Below are 24,018 nucleotides of genomic sequence, written 5' to 3'. Positions count from 1 at the left end.
GTAAGTTTACACATGTTAACGATGCATAATACAAAACACCTGCGCCTTTTCAACTCTTTTATTACTCATATACTTTCGTTGTTACAATGTGTTACGTAAGATTATACAATGATACTCTACAAGTTAGTTTTGATAAGAAATAAAAGGCGCGGATTCGAAAACATTTCCGTCGTTCGTAGACGCAGACTTTTCCGAGAGAATACAAGTGCTTTATATCTCAAGGTCGATCTCGATCCAGTTTTAGTTAACTTAATCGACGATGTATTCAAATCAGTAAATTTACTTGCAGCAAAATTTTTAATTGCATTATTTGTCGTATTTAATCTTTTCTTAAAGCGCACGTTTTTATAATTTATTTAAAAATGAATAATTCTAATTTACAAAATAATTTAATAAATAATTAATAATTCTTTATATTAACAAAGTAAGTATTACTTGATGAGTTGACGTTAATCATTAAGTTAATCAAACTTTGGTCGCCCTTAAGATATTCTAGTTGACACTTTCTTCCACATCTTCACCTAATTTTTTAATGCTGCGCAACTGCAGTTATAAATAATTCGATTCCACATCGATCTCTACGGATTCAAATTGATGCTAAAAAAATTCCATATATATTTTTCAAATCATATATTGAATCGTTATAAAAAAATCTATTATATGTAATAATAATTTGAACAGATAAGAAAATATTGTAACGAATTGTTATAGCTCATAATAATAATTTGCAAGTTTGATAATGATCATAACAGAACTGATATATGTTTCATAATTATATATTTTATAATCAATGGTATTAGAGATAATTTAATGGAAGGTGCACAAGATGTAAGCGAAAAGTCAGCATTTTTTGAAACGTAAAACGAACGGCGATCGCGAATCCGCGTCATCGATCGGTTAATCTGCAATACAGAATATAAAATGTACAAAGCGGGCATGTCTCTTTCCTCTTCTCTCGTGCCGTATATACTCGCTTATCTTTTTTTTTCTAAGACTACGGCTTCGCGATTAGCGTTATTTTCTTTCTTTTCTTCTCGCGCGTTTGCATGAGTTTACCGAAATCGTCACCGTCGTCGCCGCGGTGAACGCGCCGCGAAATCGCCGTGCGAACGGAATCGTTAAGGCGGTCGTTATTAAGTACTATGATAAGTTTTGGCACTTACAGATTTACGATTGCACTAAATGCGAATGGTACCGGTCGCGTTTCGAGGAAATCGCTTTTCTTCTACACTATGTATATTTTTTTTATATCAAATCTTCGCTGTGCACGGTGCGATGAAAATCGCAATCCTCGTAACTGTCCTCGATCTTTTCTTCGCTATTTATATTCCAGATTTCGTGGGGACGGTATTGCTTATTAATTAATCGATTGCTCGCGCTTAATAACGCACCTAGTAAAGGCATTGTTTCCCGCTTTATTGCAATATTATCGTCCGAAAGAAATTTTACAAAAATCTCCCTGCTTATACATCACGTTACAAAACTTCGCTGTACCATTTAGTCTTACTTTGCTACGAAGGCCTGGAAGGTCTTTTTATTGCCGTGACGGTATGAAAATTAATATGAAAAGTGTTCGAAGTATAAGTACGCGTAGAAAAATGGCAGTGTTTAATTCTTCACCCCTTGTTCCAAGTGCGTCGCGTGTGATCGTTGTACATGAGATGTCGCTTTGACAATTCGCTTTAGCTCGAGTAAAGCGACGCAAAACCGCCGATGTTACAACGTTGCGATACGTCCCTTGAATTTAGGTATATCTCGAAAAAAGTTAAGTTATACTTTGGGAAATATGTACGTGTACTCGCCAAAAGTTGCCAAAAGTCTATCCTGCATTTGTGAGAATATGAAACGGTGACTGTGGCTTGCCTTGACAATGAAAGAGATCTACAGTTTTATTATTTTTCCATTTCAAGTTACAAAACATGAAGATACGTCTGTCACTCGATTACATGGTTTACACGATAATTTAATTTATTTAATGTATAAAAAGATGCAATAATGGAGAAATGATTTCCAAGATAACATCTTTCAAAAAAGTAGATTCTGCTTGGTAAGGCAAGCGATGTTTAATAAACGAAATTGAAAATTTAATCGTATCAGTTCCAATGTGGACAATATCGGTAAAATTGGTACGCACAGCGATTGTTCGGGAACGGACGCTTGTTAAAAGACACAGAGAGGAGAGATGTACATAAGCGACAGATCACTGGTAACTGTTACTCGTGTTCCGGGTATAATATATTCTTACGCAAGCTGTGGCCTTTTCACTAACAAAGAAAAATAAAAAAAAAAGAAGTAGCTCTCTATCCTCATGTATGAGAAGCAAGGCGTTAGTGACATTTCTTCGATACTGCTCGCCTCTAGGCACATTCTTTTTCATGGACGCAATATGCTTGGATGGGACGCAAGGATCAACAGCTCCTTGTCCCAGTCTCATGGTACGATAATCGACGGATGTTCAGGGGGGGGAATGTTCAGCTGAAATTCAAACGAGGCCGAAATCCGTGTGAACGGTGACGTCGCAGTTGTTCGGCTTATCGGCGGCCGCCATGTTCACCTCCACCAAGGTATCCACGCTGTTAATCGGGCAGCCCTTGAGAATCTTCTGCGCCGCTAGGCTGGTAAACTGCACCTGCATGTCGCTGAGGCTGGGATAGGAATGCAGATCCGAGCCTCTGCTCACGGTTTTCTCTAGATTGGGCTCGGAACCCTGAGGAGCTCGCTGCTGTTTCACCGTTTCGAGATTCTCGATGTAAACGTCGTTGAAAGATCCGCCGAAGCCATCGTAGGACTTGGTAGGTGACGGTGGATTCGAGGCGATATTGTTCTTCGAACCGGGATGAAGAAGATTGCGGTAACTGAGCGCGTCCTTCGATAGCGATAGGCTAAGCTTGCGCGAGTTGTTCATCGCGTCATTGGTGTTCTTCGTGGTAGACAAGGCGGCAGCCTCCTGCACTAGGGCATTCTTGTCGACGTTGTTGGTCGAGCCATCGATAAGATGAGCCTGGCTATTGTTTAGGCGGTTCGTCAACTTGAGCTTGTTAAGCACTTCATCCTCGACTTTCGGCTTGTTCTCTTTGTCAGATTCCGATAAAAGACTTGTTTTTGGCTCCTTCGACGCGTAGAGCGACGACGGACGCTCAACCTTGACCGATTTGTTCAGCTTCTCGTCATCCAGCTTCGATTTAAAAAGCTTCTCGTCGTCCACCCGGGTCTTGTAAGCTTTTTCGGCCACCAACTCCCTTTCCTGCTTCTCCTTGCAGTCGATGACTTCCTTCTCGGCAATCTTCGTCTTCACCGTGCCGTTCTCGAAAGTGATTACGGACCTCATCGGTGAGTTGTTCTGCTGAACGTAGATCTTCGTGCCGGGCGAGCCGGAAATGGTCGTTGTGCTTGTCGTGTTGGAGGCCAGCGTCACGCTATTCTGTATCGTCCGTTGCTCCTGCGACGACGGGCTCAGATTGGTGGACACCTGAAGGGTTATAGAGTTCTGCGCCTCTTGCAGAGGAGTCAGCGAACCTTGCTGAACAACTTTGAGCGGTGACGATTTCGTCGACAGCGTGGCAGTTTTCAATGGCGAACAAGTCAATTTCGTGCTGGAAATTGACTTACCGCTAGAGTGAGACGAATGACCCGACGAAGTTTTTTGCAGCACCTTTTGAGATAACAAAATTTTTTTATTTAGAAATAACAGAAAAAATAAACAAAAATTACGGAAATTGCAAAAATTAATTCAATCGCTGTTGCTTTGAAAAAAATTTTTGAAATTTTCAATTTTTTGACACAATTTACGAAATCTCTTCTTTTATTAAAGGAGCTAGGGCACGCGTAAATATTTGGTTACATATTTATAACGAAATTATTACAAATCCACCTTGTGCTGTGGAGAACCGTTGACCGACTTAGTACCGCCGTTGCTGAAGTCGTGACTCGGTCTTCTAGAGTTCGATTGCCTAGTGTTAGGCCTACCCAACGTAGTCGTTTTAGCCGGACTCGCGTTCATCGTTCTGACCGAACCAGAGCTGCCGCCGCTTCTGCTGGGTGACGAATTTGTCGAATTTTTATCATTTTGCGCCTGGTTACGCGCTTGATAGCCTTCCTGATTGGTGGTACTGGGCGGTAAAACGGACGCTCTGGACGTGCATCTGCTCAGGCTGGAGCATTTCGATCTTGGTAGAGTGGAGCACGGTGATCGATGCCTTCGGGAACTTCTTGGCGTCGAATTGGCCAATAAGCTCGAGGAGTCACCGCTCGGTTGACGCCGATGTCGCCTTGGTAAAGTGGCTGATCGCACTGAGCTCGAGTCGTCCCACACTTGAAAACTGGCCTGTGACTGGTCTAAACCCTCCATCATCTGAGAAGAAGATTCAATCGAATCTAATTTTGCCAAACTTTTTTCTTTTTTGCCTTCTACTCGTCCAATCAAGTTATTCGAATCGTTTATACTGTCTCTATCACTATTTAAAAGTTTAGCTCGGTACGTTTTGCCTGAAGAATTTTCATTAATTGTCGGAGAAACCGGTTAATTAGCCCCGCGGCGCTATAAGTACTCTGTAAAAAGTTTTGTTTTGCTAGTTCTTGTTGGAAAGTACCCGTATGCAACTTACCGAAGGGCTGGCGGCCCTTGTCTGCGTGGCAACGCTATGCAAATGCACGACGCGCGGATTAAACCACTCGGTGGGGGGATACTGAGCACTGAAAGTGCCCATTAACGGTGCGCCCTTCCTCCTTGTGCTCCGCCGAAAGAGCCTGGAGAGCAGGCCTATCTTCTCTGAAAAAATTCCAGAAAAGCCTTGAGGAAGGGATTTGGATTTTGTTGCGCTTTATTAAAAGACGATGAGGATCGAGAAAGGGTTTGCCAGCTACAGGGTGACTAAAAAGCTACAATCTGGATTTTCTATATCATCTATATACATAATCTATATATAGGATATTCCGCAATGATTTATTAATTCTTTACAATTATTCTAGCATAAAATCGGGATATTTGTTAAATTAATTGAATAAAAAATCATTCGAACATCTTATCTTGCCTAAATAAATAACACATATATTCTCGACTAATGCAAAAGCTCCAAATTCTGCTTTCATAGGGACAGTTATAGGCAAATAAAAGCATCTTTAATAAAATTGATTCATCCATCACCAATTAAAGCAGTCACCCATCACCACGCAATCCCTTTCCCGATTAGACTCACTAGTTGGGCTATGAGGCGCGCTGTCCGTGCTCGCGTATTCCGCGCTGGAAGACGTGTCGCTCCTTTCGGGTCTTCGCGGTAGGGACCGTGAACTTCCGCTTCTGTGTAAACGTCTGGCCGAGCCCCAAAGCCGCAGAGAGTGTCGCCTCTCGAGGCGGCCGGGCATCGACCGACACCTGGCGAACAGGACTTTATCATTGGGATTTCCTGGAAGAAAGAACCAGACAAAAATTATTTTTAACGTTTTATTATGTTACATATTATTACATAAAATGATTTACATGTAAAATAAAATGTTTTAAAAAAATATGCTGACAAACTGATGATGATTTCCATATCTTGGAAATGTCCATATTCTGTCGGTCGTGTTACTTAACTGTCAAATAAGGCACGGATAATCGTGGAAAGTGTGTCCACGTGTATACGTACCAGGAAAACTCAGGTTACGACACTGAGCAAATCGACTGGGAAGAGTAAATTCTACGCTGTGCGGAGACGCACGTGCAAATATCAGAACGTCGAGACGACGCGACGCTCCGGTTAAAAGGGTTAATATCGCGACCGAGCCGCACGTTGTAACTTAAGAAAAAAAAAAACGAAAAAAGTGGAATACCCTCATTCCTGAGAGTTTCATCTTGGTACATAGCCTGCGGGCGATACGCCGACGTACCGACTGACGACGAGTGGGTTACCGGCGTGAGAATCAGCCTCGAAACGAGTAAGAGAAAAGTAGGAAGATTATATACGTGTGGTCCTCCCCCCTTTACACAATGACGTCGACAGCGTATGTAACGGTAGACAATGTCGTGACCAATAGCTAATATATCGGTTGTGCTAAACGCTTTGCAGGCATCGTTGGCTTCTCCAACCCGTTCTCTCTCTATCTTTCCTTCCCTCCTTCGTCTTCTTGTATGTGCAACCGTACCAATGCCGGCAGTTCTATTCTCCGCGTACGCATACTCGATGCACGTTAAAATAAAACAAAAAAAAAGAAAGAACCGAAAAGAACAGACCGCAAGAAGCTTCCGCGTGCGTTGTGGTATAAAGGTCTTGACCAGCGATGTACGTCGCGACACGCAAGAACTTTTTGTTGAAGACAGTAAAAAACCGCAGATGGAATAGAGCTCTCCTCGGTCGCTTCTCGACGTCGAGACGACGATCCGCGCTGGGATTTTTCATGCGTAATCGTGGATCAGCGCAGCTGATCTCTCGGCTAAAGGAGACGCGTTGATCGGGAGATCGGGAATAAGAATGTGAATATATGGCGGAGAACGGACGCTGTCTCTCCATAAGATTTCCGCGAACGTGGCAAAGAACGAAATTAAGATCGCGCACTGATTTTTCGTACGCGGTCACGAGAGGAATTGACGATCTTCCGGCGGCGGGACTTGCGTGGCTACCAAGGACGACAACAACATAAACGCTCTCCCGACCCGTCCGTCGAGTCGCCAGCAGAAAAAGGCCTCGGTGAGCAGCTTAGCGAACTGCTCTCCTCCTGGACACAATCGGAACGTTTCCCGAACACGTGCCGAACGAGTTTGCCTGGGCCGACCGGTCTGCCGGACGAGCGAGTTCGTTCTCGCGAGTTTTACGAGGGCTCCGGCTCCCTGCGCATCCTCTCTGCGAGACACGGCGAAATTGATCTCTGCCTCTGCGCCGTTTATCCGTTCATCTTTTGTGCGCGTCATCCTTTTGTCATTTGGTCTCGACGTCGCCGTCGGGAAAATTACGCGGGGGAGGGAGGAGGGGGACATAATGTCTAAGTACAGTACACAAACGCGCCTCCGTACGCTTTATGTTACGCCTGCAGCTACATTAATTTCTCTCCGCAACACACACGGCGACCATATTATTTAATAACCAGAATTTCTCTTTACTCTGTCGTACTATATTTAGTACTTTCCTGAAACATAATTTCGGTCCCGCGTAATGCACGTTCATGCTGCATCGTGGAAACGGTGTTAACGCGTTAAATTGATCGGCAACGCGCTATAAATTAACCATCGCGATTGATATCGCGAGACGGTGCGGCGATTCATACGGGGAACGTATAGTTACGGGAAACTTTCCCTCGCGGGAAATGAGTCGCGCTACACCGCAGGAGACAACGGGATACGCGACACTCTAATAAGACGCAGAGAACTTTGCGGTTACTACTGAATGAAGACGAAAGCACAGTTAATCGCGTCGTCACCCGACACCATCTTTCCCCGTGCCGCGATGTATACAGCCGATATTTTTCGCGGCATTAAGCTTCTCACACGACAACTTCCTCGTGGAAGCGCATAACGTATATCTTCGCTCCTTGTGATTAATAGCCTGTCTCCTCTAACAGCGTTTACCTTACCTCACGTTTCCACCACATTTTAACTGAAATGTCTAAAAAAAATGACGAAAGCAATTTTTGAAGAATAGTTTTCTACGAAAGTCATCACGTAGGTATACACGAACCGCTAGCAGATTATAGACTTTGTCTATTGAGAGAACGGCTCGAGGTGACGTCAGACTGAGAAAATAATTAGCGAGACTCGTCTTACCTCCGCAAATAACGTCCGCCAGGTTCGTCTGTACAGCTTGATGCGTAACATCGCCGTCTCGCAAAGTGAGCATCTCGCCATGTACGAGTGCCACCGCCTCGTCGTTGCTCATCAGCATGCTACCCTGACCTCTGGACCCGTTCACGTCCCTGGAACATCGCCTGGAGCTACCGGAGTCACGTCTAAGCCTCTTGGTCTCGGGCGTTACGACGAAGTAGCCCTGGGACGTGTGATAGATCTTTCGTTCTTGCATCAGCTTGGCAAGCGCGTCGTAAACGAGCTCTCGGCTGGGCCTCTGCATGGCCGGGAAGGCGTTCCTCAGGGCTGATCTGAGGGTGTCCAAGGTTGCCGCCTGCCTCTGGGAAGTCAGCTCCAGAATGGCCCAGCATAAGGCTTCTGGCAGCGGCGTGAACTGACCTTGGGAAACTGGTGCCACTAGACAGTCCTCTATATCACCTGCGGAACAGAAGAGGTTCGACGTTAATACGGTCGGCCATCTTCGCCTCTAGCCGAGTTATTTTTCCGGTAGCCGCGTTATTTTTCTAAGAATTAATTGAATGGCGAATTGTCATCTGGCAGAGTCATATTTTGTTCGCTTTATGCTTCAAGTACTAATTTTGCGCCGTTATTGGTCCCGTGCGACGGATTTTACGACTGTCGGTCGCATCAACGCGAAGGGATAAAATGAGCAATAACGTCACGCCGTAATTTTATATTTTTCTTTTATTTTTATCGCACCCGTATTAAATTCTTGTGTTTGTCTCTTGACGCAATTACGTAATTTTATTTCCAAGGCTGTCGCCGATGAAACGTAATAGCTATTCTACTGTACGAATCCGGTGACACGTATGTACAACTCGAATACATTCATGTTAAAGTCTTTCTAAACCAAATCGAGCCGTCTACTCACACTTCCATACGTGTAACGACCGTTAAGTATTTCATTAAGATGAGAAACAGCCACGTTGGCCTTTATGCCTCATTCGTGAGCATGGGTTTCATGGACGGAACACGAGAGATACAGTCATTCCAACTGCGAATTAATCGAATTCCTTCCACGAATGAAGTCTCGAAGAACAAACGCGATTGCCGAACGTGAAAAAGACGGCGAATTTATTAAGCTGCCGGGCGGCAGCGCTTCGCGAGTATTACGGGAGAATCGAAATCCTTATTCTCCTAGTCACGTTTCACGGTAACCTGGCGACACCGCGACTGCGTGCTCTCCTATACATCTGGTTACGCCCACAAAAAGAATATGGATTATTCTAAACTCGAGAGTCGGGGCAGGACCTCGAAATTCCCCGCGAGGCTCGCGCTTCTCGTTCGTGCGACGAATCTCTAATAATCTCTGTCTCGAAGTCGATACAGAGAAAGTCAATGCCAACGTCATCGTGAAACATCGCTCGCCTACGTAGCGCGATATCATTTACGATAAAATATTTTATTCCAATCATAAAAGGCACGCCGCTCATAGAAATGTGTCTATTTGTGAAATCGCTATCTCGATCGCATATAATTAGAGGTTTCCAGCACCGATAGAGAAGCTCCGTTCCAAGTGCCGGGAAAGTCGACTGGTAACGTCGACGTTGAGGCATACAGGCTCTTTGAGATCGCTGAAATATTTTAATCAATGTAATCGCGGCTAGTGTGCCAGGACTCAACAATGCACATTCGCGAAGCCACTTGCTCCACCGATCGTGTATATATAATTAAAGGTTTGAAGTCGGCAGAGAGGAGCTCTATTTAAAGTTCGTGCGATCGCGGGCCCGCCTTCTCTCTAAGGCGCAACTCCGCAATTTCCCTGCACGTCTGTCAACGGTTGCCTTTGTTATTCCCTAGACAGGGCAAGACAGGAAAGAGCGGATCTCCAATTACGCGTGTAACTAACGTGTAGAAAACACCCGCTTCGCGAGCTCCCGTTAAACAATTGCCGTAAATAGGCCGAATAAGTCCGCCTTCCTAGTTCCCCTTCGTTCTCATTCTTTCGGGGCGTCTCGCTGACAGGACAAGTTGTCTCGCGTTGTCCGCCTCTATATAACGCTGACGTCTACCTCCGCTTGATGCATATACTGGTTTCATACACTGCCGGGTCATACGCAAAAGGCGCACGGCCTCGGCAATGCGCTTCCACTTTCGTCTTAAACATTATTCTCACGCTCGATGCTCATTGAATACTGAGGTGTCTATTTAGACTTCGACTACTCTATACACTCCGACTACTTAGCGAAATTATTCTCACGCTCAACGTTCGTCCGAGACTCGCGAGTCTACGGTTTGGTTAATGGAATAAAATATCGTTCTTCATTCAAGATATTCCTTTCTGGTACACGATCTCGATACCTCGTTCAAGGGAATGCTAAGGGAATGAAAGTCGTTCCGTTTCACGCTAATTTCCTAATTGCATTTACAAATTTTAAAATCTTTCCACAATGCAACTCAAAGCCGGTCGACTTTATGTCGAGAACGAAAGAAATTTAAGTTTAAATTTGCTTTATCTACTCTTTATGGCGCCTACAGCTGTCGACGTGTGCCAATATTTGCTTTGTACGAAAATTTTGCAGTTTGTACTAAACAGAAACAGTCTAAAGAGATTATGATAAAACAACGTTGAGCTCTTAAATTTTAGCTTGAATGCCTTGAATACTTAACATGGAAGATTAGTAGTGTGTTTGAAAATGTGTGCCTTTAGATGCGTGCTACAATATTGATGTACAATATTGTAGTAACGATTGATGTATTGTAAGTCGTATATGTGTAAGTTGTTGTTCAATCAGTAAAACTCACGACTCTAGCATCCTCTTAACGCTACGGTAAAGTACATTGCAGTAATCGGAAAAATTTTCATCTCGGCTATTTCGACATTGTACATTATTGTTGTTTATCTCTCGTCGCAAATAAGGTGATCGATTGAATTATTGCGTCGCAGTTTCAAGCAAGCGGCACCTAATGCCCACGTGGGAGCGGCCAGTTTCGGTTTCATTCGCTCGAGCAAGATCTTATCCCGCGAGCGTGAACGCGACATGAAAAAAATTGCATGATCTACGTCATCGTACCGAGAGATCGCGAAGAAAATGAACCATGTACCACGGTTGTGCGCGTTGCACAATTTTCAAGGAACTTTTGTCGACGACAGACGGGAAGACGGACGTCGGAGCGAGGCCAGCGGGATCGTGGAACCCGATACGTCAGTTTCTGGGGCGTGAATGTTTGCCGACTCGTGGCTCCGCGTCGTACGTGAGAATCCTGTCCCGAACGTGTCCCGAACGTGCTCTCCGCGCGCGCGCGCGCTTATCTGGCACTCATTATCGGCGTGCACACCGAATTCGAGAGGTCGGCCGGCGAGATACGTGCGAATTTGTCGCAACAAAACTCTCGGGAAGGGCTCTTTATTCTCGCGTGACATCGCGAGACTCTTCGCCTTTTTTTACCATGCTTCTTCTCTCGTACACATGTTTCTTATCCTTAAGCGATCTTTTTTGGGGGGGAGGTCGGGGAGGTTGCAATTAAACGACGCGGCTTTAAGTCTCAGCGACTTGTTTTGCTCTCGAAATTAAATCGTCGGAGCGTACACGCGCAATTTCAGACATACGCCGAGAACACTGACAATTAGACGCGCGTCGTAAATTTTCCGGAAAGCGTTCTGCATGCGTCGAACCGCTCCATTTGTCGTTTTGTTTCAATGCCGCGGCGCGCGATATAAGACTGTGCGCCGCCGCGCCGCCACCGATCGAGACGGACGATTTATGGCCGATGGACATTTACCACCCAACTAGCGGTTGTGCAAATGGCCATTAACGGTTTATTCTTATTTTTGTCAGACTATGCTTTATGACTCGTCTATGCCTATGGGTAGAATTTAAAAGAACTGTATCCCTCCTCCCAATCTCAGCATCGACGGCCGTTTCGATTCCTTCGTCGCTCTATCGTTTTGCGGCTTTCTCTCAATCGCAGATCTCGATATTGCAGTGTCATTTTGTTGTACAAAGCCGCTCTTATTATCCGAGTACAAAGTACTCTAAATAAAATCAGGCAACTGGATCGAGGGAGAAGGGAGTGTTGTCTTGGCATTTTTTTTTTTTGTCTTTTTACTCTTTTTGCGCGAGTTTCTCTCGACTGGCACGAGTAGTTCCGCGAGTTGACGCGAGTATACGTCGACGAGACTCGCAATAGCGACGCGAAGTCGACGACACCGATCCATCGGGGAAACAGTAGATATACCGCGAAGCACACCTGCCGACCTGCGGCGACCCTGCGAAAGGCTATTATTAGCATCCTGCACCTTTCTATCATTCCACGGGACTTTATTATAATACTACTCCGCGCTACCCACGTAACCAGCATTCGTTCGGCGTCCCGAAGTAAAAGGTAAGAGCCGACTGGCATTCGGGTCGGTCGATTCGCGCCCACGCGAAAATATATCGACAAACATCACCGCGGGGCAATAGACGGACGTGGCAGAAACGCGGAGACAAGACGCACGGTGGCTGCCGACGGGAAACGACGAGACTGGTTACTTCTCGGACCGTTCCTTGAAACGTGCCCGCGCGCGCGCGCGCGCACTCGTGGTGGGATCACTTCCGGTGTGTACTGTACAAGCTGCAGAACATGCTGCATATATTCTTATCGCTGTGATCCATCGTGTTGGTTGGCTGGTCGGGTTGGTCGGTCGGTCGGTCGGTCTCGACCTCCGCGCCGCCTTTATGGCTATGCTCATGGGAAATGGCAAAAGACCACTCGCCACTCGTAGGAATCACCTCGTAACAAGACGACCTTTGAGTCGCGTATACTCTTCCTTCGCGCAGCGCGAGTGGCGCGAGTGGCGCGACTACCCGTTCGCTGATTATATGTAAATCCTCAAGATGCCACTTCGTACCTCCGGCTATATATATATCGATTCCACCGACTCATTCTCCCTCATTTGTTTAACTTGCGCCGCGCGGTCTCTTTTTGTCGGATTGCGTCAGCGTGCGCGAGAGCAAATACGGAAATCGTGCATTAGATTAATCATACGTTAGATTGTCGATTGCATGGCAAAACAGCGTTGACAGCACCGCGGAAACCATTCTCTACCTTTTCACTCTTCGAAAACTTGCCACATTCGTCCGGACATTTTACTCTCTATAAACGCTACTCTAATTAAAGTTGACGAACGCTTTATTCGTTTCCTTCCTCAGTTTTGTTCGTAAAAAGAAATGGAAAATCAATTAACCTTAATGCTTATCGGGACAGTTCCGAGGGTCGAGTCTATCAATATTGATCAAGTAAATTAAGCAATTCTCTTTCTCTCGTGACATTAGCTACGGTGCAGATGGAGAAATGGATGATTCAAACATGATAAGATGTTAGCGGAATTAATTCTGAGAGCGATCGTCGATAGTGAAACTCTCAGGTGCACGGGAAGGATGAAAGAGACCTTACTATCCTTTCGGACAAGGCGTGGTTGGCTAACGTCTAGTTCGCACGATCGAGTCTCTCGTTCGTTTCTACCAGGGATTTATGCATCCCTGTCGGCAGTCAATAATCTCGCCGAGACACTAACCGTCCGTTTTGTTATCCGTGTGCGGAATGCGAATGCAGTTATGTAAGAGGCACGAGTCAATTATAAATAAATAGACACGCGCGTGTGCCCGGTATTCCGCTCTGCTCCCGCTTGCTGCGCTGTCGGAAATCAATTTTCCCGCCGCGAAAGCAAAACGCGCCCCACGAATTCTCGTCGTGACACGAAACACGAGAAGCGAGTCGAAATCAAATGGAGCACTCATTAAATTCAAACGCGCGAGCTCGATCTAAAACACGAACGTGCGCCCACGTCGGGATCGTTCCCGAGTACGCGTTACGTCACTCGCCGGAGTATTGCATACAATGCACCGCACGTTGCATCGTTTCGAAAATTAAGTCATACAAAATTATCCGATTTGTATCTAATGAGATACGAATCTCGGCACGCTATTATTTTTGGGAGGCGCTCTTTGTACCGTGTAAATAAAAGCTGCAGACGAGGTGACTTCTGGTAAGGAAATACAACGAGTATCCCTCTCCGACTTTAATGAGCTTTGAATATGTTTAAGTGTAGATAAAAACAAGAGATATTTTTTTTTATAAGTGCTGAGTCGCAGGTTAAGAGGGTAGAAACCCCTTTAAAAAAATCAGTTTTTTTTAGCCAGCATCGTCAAAATTATATAAAAGAGAAAATGTTTTAAATGAAAGTTAAGTGGTTTCAAAAGTATTTTATAACGGTAATAAAAATAAATTTTTTTAATGGTTTCATCACTATTATAAAATACTCAAGAGAATGTTATAAATGAAAGTTAAATGGTTTCAAGAGTACTTTCTTTGTTGACTTTTTTATTACTGTTGCAGATTACATTTGAAATCACTCAACTTTTATTTAGAGCAATTTCTTCTATTTTCTACAGTTTTGCCAACAGTTGCTTCGAAAGAAAAAGAAATTAATTTTTTGTTAAAGGTGTTTTATCTCCTTAACGTGCGACTCGATACTTATAAAAAAATACGTGTCATTTTTTGCTACAACTGAACATTGTAACATATCTAAAGCTCATTAAAATCGGAAAAGGACGCTTGGTTGTGTTCTCGTACTTCTCGTTCTTGCTTGTGAGTATTAGGTAACCTCTGACAACAAATCACAGTGGATAATCCGTGCTCGTAATCTTTTCGAAGAGTTTTTTCCCGCTATCGGATCCGGGTTGCGACAATGTGCACACCACTCGACAACAGTGACGGACACGCCATGCCCGTAATGATCTTTGCCTAAGGCTAACTCAAACATCATTCGATTGGCTCATGCATCGCGAAATATTCCATCGGTAAATATGCTGCAAAGTGATTTGCATTGCAGAGAAAATAACTTGCGGTTGAATTTTTCAGATGAGATACTTCAATTTAATTTAATTAGAATTCCTCAATTAAATTCTCAGACACGAGCTCTTTTCAGTTGTTGCGAAATCAAGTCGAATGTCTCCCGTGAACATTATTGTATTTTGTATGTTAACGATATAAACAAGTTGGAATCGTGCGGGAGATTTCTACAGCTCGGTGAATACCTGTTTTTTCGCGCAGGACCCAGTTTTTCAATAATGCGCGTTTTATACCACGCGCACGCCCACGACCCGCACGTGGTGTCATTGGTTGCGAATTCCTACGGTCCTACGCAGGTGGCGAATGACGACATATCGCGCGCGGACAGCGCAGTATGCTTGCGCATTTAACACTGCTGCACTGCGTCGAATAAAGCTTTCATGAGCTCGGTAGCGTACGTCCTTAATCGTGCGACGAGACGTCGCCGTAAAGTGTCACCTCGAATTATTGGCACACGAGAAACGTCCTCGCATCTCCCGTCATCGTCGTCTCCCTCCGATTGAATTATCCGAAGGGAGGGAGTCGCTATGCATAACGTTCGCCAAAACGTATTCGCGTATTCCCGCGCTATCATCCGCACGAGAAACGGAGTGTACACAGACTTTCTCTAGGCTCTCGTATCCATCGAACGTAAGCCGCTTAACTTTCCGAGAAGACACACGTATACACACATTGCACACACGCATACAAGGGATCCGCAGGTTTCATCCGTCGATGCTTCTCGACGTACGCAAATGCGCGAGCGCATACATTAGCGGAGACAATACATTAGCGGCGAGGCTATTACGAGGACAATCGTGTCGCGAGATTTACAAAAAAAGAGAAGTCGCCGTTCCTCATTGCGTCATCGCGCATCGCGATACAGATCGCGGTCAAGTATTTTTCTTTTTTTTTTTTTTTTTCTTTCTTCTCCGTCGAGACCGGAGTCTCGTTATTAATCGTGTCAGAAAATTCATTTTCGCGCCACGCGCGACAATGCGTGGTGTAAAGTTCGGATGCTCTCCTCACGGCGCGGCGGTATCGCGAACGATCCGTATCGGAGTGTCGTGACACGCCGCGCGCCGGCCACTTTCCATCCCGAGGCCTCCTCGTATATCGCGTCTCGATGCAGGTTCCGCGCGCTATATATCTCTCTCTCGTGCCACATACTCGTATTACAACCGCCTAGCGTATCAACGGGACGGTATAACAATGCGAGGCATTTTGATCCGTCGCCTACGAGAACCGTGCATCAGAGGGGTCGAAGAGGGGGAGGGAAATGATGTAGAGCGCGTGCTCGCGCGGAATCTTTATTCTTTCTTTCTTTCTTTCTCCGTGTTGCGGGGAGAAGCGAATCCCCGTTACGGTGATATTAAATTTCGCTAGATCGCCAACGGCGGCAACGAACGACGACTAGATCGCGCTCGGATTTAAATCCCGACCTTACGGGTCGTGTGATTTTTCGTTCGCCGGAAAGACGATATAAGCCGAGGCCATGAGAATCGACTCGTAGCCTCGATTCCGCCGTTCGACGCTGCTGCATCACGCGCCGCCGATACCATTCGTTTTCCTATGGCGATAAGGGCGCGCAGCCGTTCAACAGCTCGCTCACTCTCTCGCATTTGACACGAGCCATTTTGCAAGTTGCGATCACTCGATGCGCCCGGTCCACTTCGCTATAATTGGACGCAGTCTCTCGCGCTCCGGCCCAGCCCTAATAAATTTATTATTAGTATATCAAGCAATTTGATCTCTTGTACGCAACGCTCGGCGAGATACATTGTTACTACGTACGAAAGATACAGATTTGAGACTCTCGTTGCCTCATCGTCGATCACGACCGATAATGGCGTAATTGAGTTGAACCGAAAGGGATCGCTTCTCGGGTAATAAATCTCACGTTGCGCTCGTTGTGGTGGCCGGTTTCAGCCGTTGCGGGTTTTAATGATAATTAGGAAGCTTTTCTACGCGGTGAAGCATTGCATCGTGCTCGGGAACCAGCTGTCTTCAACCTGCCACTCCCAATCGAGAAAGTTTTATATTATTCTTGTCTATTGTTTCTCGGGCCAACAACTTGTGTAAGATTGTAGGGCTCGCTAATGCGTTTCTATCAATATTTTATCTAGATTGAATTATCCACACTGTTGAGAGCAGAGAGCACATGATCGATATCTGATAGCTTGTGCGTTAGTGAGACAGACTTACAATTACCATTTTCAAAAAGTTCGAGATGTGGAATGAGATATAAGTGTGCGTGTGTAAACCGACAGGCCAATACACGAGCACAAATATGATGCAGCTTAGAGATATTTATTTGTAATATTATTAGAACGTGAACGGAATGTTTCAATCTTACTTGGCTTTTATCGGTCGTCTAATACTCGGCGTACATCTAAATAAGTTCAACGTCGTTTAAAATTGTGCACTATGGTTAACAAGTTGAATTCAAATAATTGTAAAAATTGTCAATTTTGTTAACCAATATAATATTGCGAATAAATATCTTTGAGCTAAAGTCTCGAATGAAATTATTATTGGCATGAAGATCGCGCTTGAAATTATTGAAATTTTTTTTGCTCTATTAATTTATCAAAGTTTGAAAAAAGATGTACGCTGTTTTATGAAAAAAAAAAAAATAATAATAATAATAGAAGCCAAAGAAAATTGTAACACAGGGCCCACATTCGTTGTAGCGATTTCTTATTAAGGTAGGTCATAAGGTAACACGGAAGTGATGCACGTATTTATCTGCAGAAGCGAATGTGGTCGCTTGGACTATCGAGGCCAACGGAGCGCAGGTGAAATGTCACGACTGTTTGCTAGTGATGAAATTCACTAACCGGAGATTAGGTGGCTGTAAATACAACGGTGCACGTCTAAAAACGCCGCCCTCGCGATATTAACAGCGAGACACGGCACCGCTAATCTCATCTCATTTAATTGCGCCGTTAATTTATCTTTGAATTCTCTCCGGCAGCTACTTAACGTCTCCGATGAGAAAAAGTAAATAAGCGAATTCCCGATGAGAGTCGTACGATCGACACATTAAAATCATTAGAAGAGATAAGCTCCTCCGGTAAAAAAAAATAAAAAAGAAAAAAAAGAAACAAACTCCGCAAAAAATGCTTCTTTAGCCCGGTGAATCGCCGACCTCGGCTCAAGATCGCCGCCTGTCCTTTTAAAGCGCAAATTACACGTTGGCGAATCCCCTTTTCGTCGTTGTAAATTAAAAGCAGCGTCTTCAATTCCCCACGGAAGAATGGGCGATTGCGGCGCGTCATCAATCACGGCGAAGATATATTCGCGGATTATTGTACTCCCTTGACATTAACCTACATATGTGGAAGTAATGCGACTTACGCTCGCGGTGACCAAACGGATTTTACAAACGCACAGCACCACGCCTCTTTCGTCGCCTCTACGGACGGACGGTGTACACACCTTTGTAATTATGTCGCTCGTGGTCGCTCGGTCGCGCCTAAGAAGTAATCGCCACATTGAATCGCCCGGTCGAACAAAGCGAACCGCCGAATCGGTGTCGACGACCCGATGCGTCTCTCGTCGCGAACGGTGAACGGTCCTCCTCGAGAGAATTGTCACGATTATCTCTTCATATCTCTGCCTAACAGCATTTTTTTCCGATTGAACCAAGGGATATTGACTGGCCGATATTCCGACTCGTTCGCGTCTCGCGAATCGGTTCACGTCGCGGGCGAGGATCGCGAGCGAAGCGAGGTAATGGAAGCGAGGTGCAGCGGAGAGAAACCGATGCGGGTTTCCAATTCTAAAACGTGCGACCTCGTGCTCGGCTTAAATCGGATTCCAGGACGTGTGAAACCACGTCGGTCCCACCGCGCTCGCGCGCGCGCGATTCGAGCGAGAATGCGAGCGCGGGCGAAGTCACGTAGCAGCGCGCGCCTAAGTGGTCCCGATATCGATGCTGTCGACATTGTCCATTCGATTCCAGGTGCTCATCCGACGCGCGCTCGCGCTAAATGTAAACCGGTATGCGCGCGTTATTTAAGCCGGTGCAGAATTTATTTTTACGACCCGTCGCGTCGTTGCCGTCAACGCTGATGCGCGCGATCCTAGGTATATTGTATTTTTCCTTTCGACTCGCAATTTCACGAGCTTGCACAACATTCCCCCGTTTGTTTCATCTCAATAAACGGAAATGGATTAAAACGAATAGAAATGGATTCACGTGGTCATCGCCGAATCCAAATTCTTGATTTTTTTTTCAAATTCATTTTAATCCATTAAAGTTTAAAAATTTCTTGAATCCATTTTAATACATAATGTGGGATTGAAACTACGGGATTGTTATTCTTGCAATTAAAAAAAAATTGTGCCTGCCATGTAATCCACTTTAATCTACGACATGGGAAATTGAAAGAAAGTAATTGCCATTCTTTAATCCAAAATGTATTCAAATGAATTAAAATGAATTACAAATTGTCAATTCATTTAAATCCATTTCCGCGTTTACTGGGATCATTCCTAAAGTCCCTTTGTCAAGTGTTTACGAAACTGGTATCCGAGAAGAGCGACGAGAGACGTAAGAAATTGAGAAATGATATTTTCAGGGAAAGCATGCGAACGTAGGATCGCAAGATGAAGAGATAAGTTATTCCAACTTGAGCAAACGGTCTTGCGGGCACGACTTGTTTTGATACTTCGCGCCGCTTATGTACGTTCCACCATCGTAACACCGCGTCGTTGTAATGGATTAGCCGTTGTAATGAACCTACGGTCGCGTTTCACCTGAGGAAACCCGTTTTCCTTAACGGCCGACTAACAATAGCAACGCGATCGTATACCCACGCGAAAAATTAACAGCGCGAATGGCCAGCGCGATATCCGACGCGCGTGCGTGTGCGTGCAGTGCGTGAGTCGCGAAACGGCACCTTCTTCGTGTCTATTTTCAAAGGATATCCGCACGCTTGCCGCGCGAATAGAGGAAACCGGTTAAAAACCGCCGTGTGCGATAAACGTTGTCAACTTTTATAGCTATTTCAGAAAATACCGGCGCGGCCCGCGAGCCGCTCGCATTTAGAGAGGTGCGTTATTAAAATATGCGCGCGAGTGTATGTGTGACCGGGGACGTTTTTATCTTATGCGTCCGATCGTTCTGAGAATACGAAAGTATTGCCGTCGCCTTTTACTTTCGCCTCTTCGCGACGGGAATCCACCCGTCGCGATTCTAATCAAACTCTTCCACGACAGGAATTCACGCGCGATTGAGATGCAACGTGGAAGGTAGTTCGGCGAATTTACGCCGTCGACCCTAGACGACATCTCCGCGCGCGCTATTCCAGCTCGGCGTCTCCGTTATCGTTTGCCTAACGAAAGTCGCTCGCGATATGGCGATTCCCCCGATCGACGCGCGCGCGTGCAAATTTTCCCTATCCACATTTTCTCGGAGCGAACCGTGCCAGACGGACAGCGAGCGCACTCCGGTGCACTCCGCGTGATCCCCGCGCGATACCTACGTTGCACTTTGCGACGATCGGCGCACGGGCACAAGTGGAGAGAAAGAGAATATATATCCTCTCGCCTCTTGTGTCGAAGGTGGCGAACGCGGGGAGAAAGAGAGAGCGAGATGACGAGAGAGATATACTCTCCGCGAGAGAGCTCTCCAGAACGGTCCAGTTCTCATGGATAGTCGGACGTGGGGTATGAGGTACTGCCTGACTTCGCCTGGCCTGCCGGGCTCTGTTTCTTATTCATAAGCTCCGCCAGTCGTTCTGCGGAGGCTGTTTCAGCCTTTTTTCCGCGCGGAGCTTCCTCGGATTATTCCACGATAAAACGAGAAAAAGATATCCCTTTGTCAAAGATAATTGTCACAGAAATACATCTCGGATTTAACAAAGTCGACAGGAAAATTCTCAAGATACTACGCAGTCGAAAAATTTGTGCTAAATTTAACTTGTATCGCATGTCTTAAACAGTTCACTCAAATTTTTGTGTTAATTTAACGCAAAATGAATATATTAAAAAAAGTAACACAAAAAATGTAACTGCACTTTGACACGGTTTTGGAAATATGGAAACATTTCTTCAGTAAAATTAACATTTATAATATGTTGACACGCACATTTTATTCATTTATCTTGGACTTTATGTTTTAAAGCTACATTATTTTTATGTCATTTGTTTACATATAAACTCGCTCATAAATTGTATTATTTTAACACTGAGACCGGTTTTATAGTAAACAATTTTCAATTTTTGATTGAAAAAAAAAAACGAGCTTGTAATTAATTACGTTTTTTATTAATTAATCAAAGATTGAAAATTATTTACGACTATGAACACCGGCCTAAGAGAGATGTTAACTATCAATATCAATTTAATACGAAATGTTTAAATAACGTAATCACGTTAAATTAACACTTGGATATAAAAATTTAGCATTTAGCACAAAAATTTCAACGGGGATTGATTTCCATATAAACAAAATGTTTTTTAGCGAAGATAAAATTATATACTATATTTCTCTCGCGTTTCATATTTTTATGGAAACTTTTCTGGCGAAGCGATCTTGGATTCGCATTTAGATGAGAAATTGCGTTTCATCATTTTTACTACAAATTATGGGCGATGGTAAGATTTGTACGGAGAGAGCTGAGACGCCTCGCGCAGCTTCCGCTCGGGTTAACGTTCGGCGATACTTTGTGACCCACACTGCCGCGACCGAGCGGCATAAATTTCGCTCGCGCATACATAGAATCGCTAGAGACCCGGGAGGAGAGACTCGTCCTTCGCGGGTTTTACCGTCTCTCCTCCCCTGTATGCGTTTTACAAACCGATGTTCTTCAACCTGCGCGCATTCCACGACGCGCGGCGCGGCTTATCCCGAGTGCCCCGCGCGAGATATCTCGATCGCGCGTTGGCGAACGAAGATAAAGTCCTCGTAACAAATTTAAGGCGGACTGGATACTGCCGCTGAGAAAGTGTAATATGCAAAGGGGTTATTTCACGCGTGCACGGAACGTCTCGGAGATTTTACTGGCCGCTCGCAGGAATCTCCCGGGGACGTTGAGGCAGGCGCGCGTTTTCATCGAGACTACTGATAAGCGGCTTAATCCCAGGCCAGGCGGTTCGCGTGAAAACGAAAACACCTGATTTTATCGTACATCTCCTTTCTTTCCTCTCTCTCTTTTTCACATTTAATGTTATATTTAATAAACATAAAATGCACATAAAATGCAAAAATCGTATAATTAAAACCATTTATGGAAATTGCGCAAGGTAGAATTTCTCAAGGACGTTGATGTATGACCCGATAAGACGGAAGAGATAAGAAAGCCGTGACAGTGGCATTGTTTTCGGGAATTTATTAGCTACGAGACGTCGCTTTCGAAAGCGCATGCAGGTTTCACTCTAAGTCAATTACCTGAATCGCGGCGCGACGCGGCGCGGCGCGGAGAGGAGAGGAGAGGAGAGAGGATCTTCGCACGCTCCCCCACGTATTAACCGTATTTCGCTAAAACGCATAAACTGTTTTCCGCTGCGCGGAACAGTTAGTCGGAAATGAACGTGTACGCACATATGTGCGCGTCCCGCGTACACGCCTTACGCGAGTATCGCGCTCGTTATATTGTTTTCTGCTTTTACCGTTTCTATCTCTCTCTCTCTTTATACACGCCGACTCTCGCGCGCGGCCTAGGCCTTTGCGGTCTAAATATACCCACCGGATGAAAAATACATTAAGATCGCGCGGGAAAAAGCGCGCGTGAATAAAATTCATTTCATTGCTCGCGATCGACCGCTCGCTTCCCGACAAAAAAAGAAAAAAAAGAAGTACCGAAGTCACGACACACGCGACAGTAACTAATTAATCGTCGGTACACCCGATTACGGAAATGACTCTCTCTCTCACAAACACACGCGCGCACACATATTCATACATGCGCGCGCGACCGAGATGGATTTTCTCTCGCGTAATACGATGCGATATTACGATCTCTCGTGAAACATTGTCCACTCTTTGGCGGAGGAGTGCCGAGTTACTCGCGCACGATTCGCACGCCGCGCCGCGCCGCGCCGCGCCGTGCCGTGCCGCGCCGCGCCGTGCCGCGCCGCGCCGCGCCGAGAGGAGAGCAGCACCCCGGCCGAGTATCGTATCGGCTTTCCATCTCGAGAAGGTATAAGTGCCGGTATACGTACGACCGCGTATCGCGGCGTCCGTCGTGGTCGCTGAAATTCTGCAGTTTTGCACGAGGCACGATGCGCCTCGATAACGAAGGATGCCTTTCCCTTTCGCGGCCAGAATGCCACGTTCCTCGGGATTTGCACGAAGAAGAGTCTGCCGCGGATCTCCTCTTTCAGCGCTGTATAATTTTCCACTCGTTTCCCGTAGCGGGTCATTATACGCGGCCGATTGGTCGAATTCCCCCTCTGGGATTCAGCCTTCTCTCTCTCTCTCTCTCTCGCGCGCGTCTTCATTTCGAACGCATCCGCGGGCTTAACTCTTTCGCCGTCCTCCTTACATTCGTTTTACATTTTTACTGTCCGCGCTATTAACTTAAACGTTTCCAGGTTACGCGTCAATCAGTCGTGCGCGTTGTCACTTGGTTTGAAAGGTTGTCGGATCGTAAAAAAAAGAAGAGTCGAATGACAATAGCGCGTAACATGTTACCCTTACTGAATGTGTGCCACGAGAGAAAGAGAGAGAGAGAGAGAGAGAAGAGAGTCCTCGCAACTGCGCATATGTCGTATTAACCGAGCACGCTTCGCGATCACGGAAGGGTGGCTTTGCATCTATTATCCGCGCGCGATTTAGGGTGAGTGACGAAAGAACTCTTCTCTCTCTATCTCTTTCTCTTTCTCTCTTCCGAGACCGCGGTAATAAATGCTGTTAAAATTTGTGATACTCATTGCCAAACATCGCACATGTGCGATCACGCAATGACGTGACACCGCATGCGTTGTCCCCCGAGATATGATTAACACGAGCCGTCTCGCGTTAAACCGCTTCGTATAATTGCCAATCTGCGTCCAAAGATGCACGCGCACGCGTGCACGCTGCACTATCCAGAATTGGATCGCGGTCTGCAATTTCGTTGGATCTGTAAACTCAAATTATTCTTCACGCCGCCGTCGTCGCCGCCGCCGACAAATGTGATTTGCGGTCTCGCTAGCCTATTCTTAACTTTGCGTAACAATCGAGGAAACGTAGTAGGCAGCGTCTACGTGTATGCCGTGGACGTACTTCCCGTGCGTTGGTTGCAGGTGCGTTTAAAAGCTAACGCCTTGACCTAGACAATCGCCTGGAATGGCGCAAGATACTTATTAACAGCGACTTGGACGATACTGCTACGCAAGGTTTCTCTTTCTCTCTCTCTCTCTCTCTCTATCTATCTCGCGTAGGCGTTCGCGAGGGAGGTCGCGCGGATTAATTTATTAGCCGATGCAATTATACGTTA

The 24,018-nt window shown here is 45.6% G+C and overlaps 2 protein-coding genes across 3 annotated transcripts in view; one reads left to right on the top strand and one right to left on the bottom strand.

Annotated features, from left to right (window-relative positions):
• The window catches only part of LOC105200202 (dystrotelin), a 110,485-nt gene that overhangs the window by 3,059 nt on the left and 83,408 nt on the right, over positions 1 to 24,018 (top strand). The gene's annotated exons all lie outside the window — the stretch shown is intronic.
• The window catches only part of LOC105200197 (storkhead-box protein 2), an 84,835-nt gene continuing 60,860 nt past the window's right edge, over positions 44 to 24,018 (bottom strand). The window contains exons 4-8 of one of the 2 annotated variants that reach the window (XM_011167629.3): positions 7,733 to 8,188; positions 5,196 to 5,402; positions 4,605 to 4,789; positions 3,872 to 4,351; positions 44 to 3,652 (exon numbers count right to left, since the gene is read on the bottom strand). In XM_011167629.3, the coding sequence (XP_011165931.2) occupies positions 2,483 to 3,652; positions 3,872 to 4,351; positions 4,605 to 4,789; positions 5,196 to 5,402; positions 7,733 to 8,188 (2,498 nt within the window). In that variant the 3' untranslated portion in view covers positions 44 to 2,482. The remainder of the gene's footprint in view (positions 3,653 to 3,871; positions 4,352 to 4,604; positions 4,790 to 5,195; positions 5,403 to 7,732; positions 8,189 to 24,018) is intronic. The other variant, XM_011167630.3, reaches the window with a different exon arrangement.

This window comes from Solenopsis invicta, chromosome 12 (genome assembly GCF_016802725.1).
Source record: "Solenopsis invicta isolate M01_SB chromosome 12, UNIL_Sinv_3.0, whole genome shotgun sequence".
NCBI classification, from domain to species: domain Eukaryota; kingdom Metazoa; phylum Arthropoda; class Insecta; order Hymenoptera; family Formicidae; genus Solenopsis; species Solenopsis invicta.
This window is presented reverse-complemented; position numbering and strand designations above follow the sequence as displayed.